The sequence below is a fragment of the Lactuca serriola genome, chromosome 5 (assembly GCF_051521515.1).
Source record: "Lactuca serriola cultivar US96UC23 chromosome 5, Lser_US96UC23_V15, whole genome shotgun sequence".
NCBI lineage: Eukaryota > Viridiplantae > Streptophyta > Magnoliopsida > Asterales > Asteraceae > Lactuca > Lactuca serriola.
In genome coordinates this window covers 153,826,018-153,831,403 of record NC_136412.1, presented here as the reverse complement: position 1 = coordinate 153,831,403, position 5,386 = coordinate 153,826,018, and the positions used below count along the sequence as shown (strand labels likewise).

The window sequence follows — 5,386 nt, the reverse complement described above, 5'->3', positions numbered from 1 at the left end:
ACGGATCATTAAGTAGAATTACTTTGGGAAGTCCCCATTTGTATATTATGCAAACAAAACCACGAGTGAATTATGGCTTACCGAGTATTGAGAATGGTGCTAGACAAAGATGCCATGGTGTTGACCCGGTCAACTATATACATCCAATTCTAATGAACATGCTGCGCATTCACTTGGCTTTATTAAATATTACGTTTCCTTCTGCTTAGCATATTTCCTTAATAAACGTGGAACATATTTAGTTTTTAAATCACTACCACTACCAGTTAATAATTAATCTAAAAGAAAGTTTGACAACCACCACCACCACCACTACCCAAAGGCCAAAGCTGCTTGCCTGCTATCATGGATGATCTTGGCTCCATCCAAGCCTAACATCAATATGGATACCAGCAGTAACATCGAGATGAAGATTCACGTCTCTAATTTTAGTTACACATCTTTTTGAGAAATCGATACTATTTTCTAGAAAATACAAGATTTGATTGAATAATGGGTTCTTGGTCGTTGTTAGCAGCATCTTCACAAGTTCATGTAGCAGTGGTTTCTCAAATTCTGAGTTTTCTCTTTTTCCTCTTCTTTTCTAAAGGTACATATATGCTTCTGTATCCAAAAATAAACAGTAAGATTTTGTTCTTAATGCAATTTTATACGAATTTGCAGGAGCCTTGGGGGTTACTTTTAATATTGTAAATGACTGTGGGTTCACCATTTGGCCTGTAATCATTAGCACAACGAGTTTAAATGAAACTACATTTGAGCTCACAAAGGGTAGTTCACGCTCTTTTCAAGCTCAGAGTGTATGGCTTGGTAGTATATGGGGTCAGACAGGTTGCAACTATAATAGGTCAGGTAAATGGTCGTGTGCCACAGGTGACTGCAGAATCAATGGCACCAATGATATGGCTTGTAGTGTATATGATGTAACGATACCCGCCACAGTTGTTGATTTCAGAATCAATCAAACCGAAATCCACAGCCAGGATTTTTATCATGTCAACATTGCCCAGGGCTACAATTTGCCAATACTTGTGGAGGCGACTTCCGGTTCAGGTTCCAGTTTACGTAGTTGTGCTAAGACGGGTTGTGTTGAAGACTTGAATCAGCGGTGTCCAACGGAGCTAAGTTCAGCCAATGGAAAGGTGTGTATGAGTGCTTGCTTAGCTTTTGGCTCTCCAGAGTATTGTTGCAGTGACTCTTTCTCGTCACCCTCATCATGCAAGCCAACAGCATATGATCAGTTGTTTCGATCAGCGTGCCCAAGATCTTTTACGTATAGTACCCCGTCCGATCTATGGGATCTAGAGACTACAACATTTACTTGTAATGGTGCCGATTACACCATCAGATTTTGCGCCCCTGCTGATTCGTTTTCAACAATCAAATTTGGTGGCCAACTCAAATCTACAGACCAGCTTGTTTCCGTGCGTGGAAATTTCACATTAGGGTTCTTTGGTGAAGATTACAGTTACTTGGGAATTTGGTACACAAGCGATGCTCAATCCACAAAAGTATGGGTAGCTAATCCAAATGCACCGATCATATCCACCCCAGGCACTCATACCCTATCAATCAGTGCCAAAACCGGAGACTTGGTCATCAGTGCAGGATCCAAAACTCTAATGAGAATCACAGATGTTAAACTGGGTGCAAACGCAAATGTGACTGCAACCCTCGAAGATAATGGTAATTTTCGGCTGATTAACCAAGTTGACAAAAGAGTTTTGTGGCAGAGTTTTGATCACCCATCCAATGTACTTTTACCTGGCATGAAGCTTGGGTATGACATGACAACAGGCCAGAATTGGACTTTGACTTGTTGGTTGAGCAATGAAAACCCTAAATCAGGACCTTTTACTCTGAGTTGGGAACCCACTCAAAAAGGATCCCAGAGATTAATGATTCGACGACGAGGACGACCCTACTGGACTAGTGGGAATCTAAACAACCAAATATTTCAATATATGTTTGCATTGAATGGCCCAGGTAGTCAATCCATGTATAATCTCACTTTTGTATTCAACAATAAAGAAAGATACTTTAGCTATGATGGTAATATTGCTGCTTTACCCATGTGGATTTTAACACCAAAAGGTCAAATTAGAGATATTAATAATGCTACTGCTTGGAGCCCTGAGTTTTGTTATGGATATGATTCTGGTAATGGTTGCATGGAGTCGAGTTTGCCTCAGTGCAGGACAGAGAACGATAATTTTAGTAAAAAGAATGGGGATTTTGCTCAAGATCGGACAAAAAGTGCAACAGATGGGAAATCGAGCTTAAGCATTAACGATTGTTTTGTTAAGTGCTGGAATGATTGCAATTGTGTGGGGTTTAGTAGCAGTACCATCAATGGAAGTGGTTGTGTAATTTGGACTGGTATCAATAGTTTTTTGGTTAATCCTCATGATAACTCTACGTCAAAGTATGTGATCAGCCAAAATCTAGGCAATCGAAATACAGGTAATAATGTTGATTTCTAATGGTTTTTGCTACCATTTAAACCTCCTTGAAACTAAACAAGCTACACCACAGGTAACAAAACACAAAAGAGCAAGAATTGGATATGGATATCCATTAGTGTTTTCATCCCTCTTGTTTTCCTTTGTTTTGGGGCTTTATGGTATATAAAGAAGAGGAAGCATAGACAAAAAGGTATAATACCAGCAACAATATTCAATCTAGCTTTTGTTTGTACTTTCTAGTTGCATCTTTTGTTAAGTCACTGACGTTGATTGTAGGATATGAGAGACGGAAGAGAGATGAATATTTCTTGGAGCTGACAACTTCTGAAAGCTTCAAGGATATACATCAGCTTGAACCGGATGGTGTGAAAGGAAATGATTTGTTATTATTTAGCTTTGCCTCTATCATGGCTGCCACCAATGATTTCTCATTTCAAAATAAGCTCGGACAAGGTGGTTTTGGACCGGTTTACAAAGTTACGTTACTGTCACTTCAAACTTTTATGATGATCTTTTTGGATCTTGCATTTGTATATCTATTTTAACAAAAAGATATATCATCCAATTATGAAAACAGGGAAAACTAAGTGATGGGCGAGAAATTGCAATCAAAAGGCTTTCAAGAACATCAAGTCAAGGGCTTGTGGAATTCAAGAATGAACTAGTACTCATAGCTAAACTCCAGCATACAAATCTTGTTCGAGTTCTTGGTTGTTGCATTCACGGAGAAGAAAAGATGTTAATATATGAATATATGCCCAACAAAAGTTTAGATTTCTTCGTATTTGGTACGCATTGTTTGAAACATATGTGCATTCAGTTCTTTAATTTACTTGTGATATTCATTATAAACTCTTTCACTGGCTTGCAGATGAAAACAGAAAGGCAGAGTTGGATTGGCCTAAACGATTTATCATCATTGAAGGAATTGCTCAAGGGTTGTTGTACTTGCATAAGTACTCAAGAATGAAAGTTATTCATAGGGATCTGAAAGCTAATAACATTCTTTTAGATGAGAGTATGAACCCCAAGATTTCTGATTTTGGTATGGCAAGAATATGCGAACAAAATGTGACTGAGGCAATGACTAACAGGGTGGTTGGAACATAGTAAGTCATCTCTCTTGAATTATCAAATATCCCGTTGAGTTATACAATTTCATGGTCCATCTATCTGCAAAAAAGTTAGATTTAAAATTACCAAGGAGAAATAACACAATGATCCTAATCTCGATATAGTATCTTTGAGATGAATTTGTTGTTTTTCTGATTCAATGTTATCTATTTTTAAAAAGTCTTGGTGAACATTTTGTGTTCAGTGGTTATATGTCTCCTGAGTACGCAATGAGGGGGGTTTTCTCAATCAAGTCGGATATCTTCAGCTTTGGAGTCTTGATCCTGGAAATTGTCAGTGGAAGAAGAAATAGTAGTTTCGTCAATCTTGATGACACATACAGTCTTATTGGATATGTAAGTAAATTCATATTCAAATTTTAATATATTTTGCATACTATAACATCTTTAATGAAATTGAGACCATCTTACATTATTGTCTCACACAAATTGGTTATTACTAATTGACTTTTATTAAGCAGTTTAACCTTACCACTTTGTTGGAAATTAATTAAGGAAATGATCAAATCATTAATCTTATTTGGATGATTTAGGCATGGGTGCTATGGCAAGAAGGGGATTCGTTGGAATTGAAGGACCCGTCACTTGGAAATACTTGTGATGAACAACAACTCTTGAGGACTGTTCATGTTGCCCTTCTGTGTGTACAAGAGAATGCAATAGATAGGCCAACAACATCCGAGATGATCTCCATGCTTCTCAATGCTTCCATATCATTACCCACTCCAAACAGACCAACATTTCTGATAGGTGGAGGGGACTCAAAGTCAACTTCATATGAAACCAAAGCAGAAGATTTCTCTGTGAATAATGTGACCATCTCTGTTGTTGGGGGTCGATAGGGTATGAACGTAGCTTCAGCATATCATTCTTTGTGAAAAACTTTTCTGTAATATAATTTATATTTATTCACTTTTGTAGGAGATGCAAATCCATTTTTCTATACTTGTTAATTGTTATATGCATGGAGAATTGCCACATCAGAATATAAAGAACACTCTTTATAGGTCTATCCATATTATATATATGTCGATAAAGAAGTAAAGAACATCTTGTGCAAGCTTGTGGATATAGTAGATTCATTATTAGCTCAATTTCAATGTTTTCTCAGTCTAGTAAGTCTGGTGTTTATGCAGCCTGATTGGGGAATTAAAGACTGGTTACTAAATAGAAGCATCATCTAAATGTGATTGGGCTGCATTTGTGGAAATATATAACTAATTTATAAATATCATCACTTCATAGATTTTTACATTCCTTTATTAGTTTAGGTTTTAAATCATGTTAATTTGTCTCTTCAGTTTCCTCATGGTGTCAGTCAATTGTATGCACAATATTCACAAGAGCAACCAAACATGTTTAAATTCAGTCAAGCGGAATCTGAGATTTCATTCCATCACTTTCCAACAAAACCAAATATCCACCACCAAAAGCAACCGTGACCATAAAGATTTTGGTTGCCCCAAAGTCGAATCAATATGGATACAAGTTTGCAGGGACGGTTTTAAGGGGTTCCCGGTGTGGCACCGGCAACTCCTAACTTTTCTGGCCACAGTGTAAAAAATTTCGATTTTTCGATTTTTTTTAACTATTTTTCATGTATCGGCAACACTTACTATGTATTCCTGCGTCTGTCCCTGCAAGTTTGGGCACCAACCCATGAGTAAAAGCACCAAATAGAAAATACAAGTGTTTATCTCAACAACTCTGTCTAAAGCTATAGAAAAAAAAATCAATAGAAAGGATTTAGTAATAATATAGTGATTCGCCAATAATGACTATGATACA

The 5,386-nt window shown here is 37.1% G+C and overlaps 1 protein-coding gene across 1 annotated transcript; it reads left to right on the top strand.

The window, feature by feature from the left end:
* Positions 1 to 253: 253 nt before the first annotated feature.
* On the top strand, positions 254 to 4,521 carry LOC145053143 (G-type lectin S-receptor-like serine/threonine-protein kinase At1g67520). Its single transcript, XM_079001155.1, has 8 exons — positions 254 to 589; positions 664 to 2,463; positions 2,536 to 2,655; positions 2,742 to 2,941; positions 3,043 to 3,253; positions 3,337 to 3,574; positions 3,784 to 3,934; positions 4,132 to 4,521. The coding sequence occupies exons 1-8, from the start codon at positions 493 to 495 to the stop codon at positions 4,438 to 4,440; spliced, it is 3,126 nt and encodes a 1,041-aa protein (XP_078857281.1). The 5' UTR covers positions 254 to 492; the 3' UTR covers positions 4,441 to 4,521.
* The last annotated feature ends 865 nt before the right edge of the window (positions 4,522 to 5,386 follow it).

Excerpts from the sequence above, each read along its gene's own strand:
- LOC145053143 (XM_079001155.1), top strand. The coding sequence starts at position 493 with ATGGGTTCTTGGTCGTTGTTAGCAGCATCTTCACAAGTTCATGTAGCA. Across the intron at positions 2,942-3,042 it reads GTTTTGGACCGGTTTACAAA|GGAAAACTAAGTGATGGGCG; the intron begins GTTACGTTACTG and ends TTATGAAAACAG. Across the intron at positions 3,254-3,336 it reads TTTAGATTTCTTCGTATTTG|ATGAAAACAGAAAGGCAGAG; the intron begins GTACGCATTGTT and ends ACTGGCTTGCAG.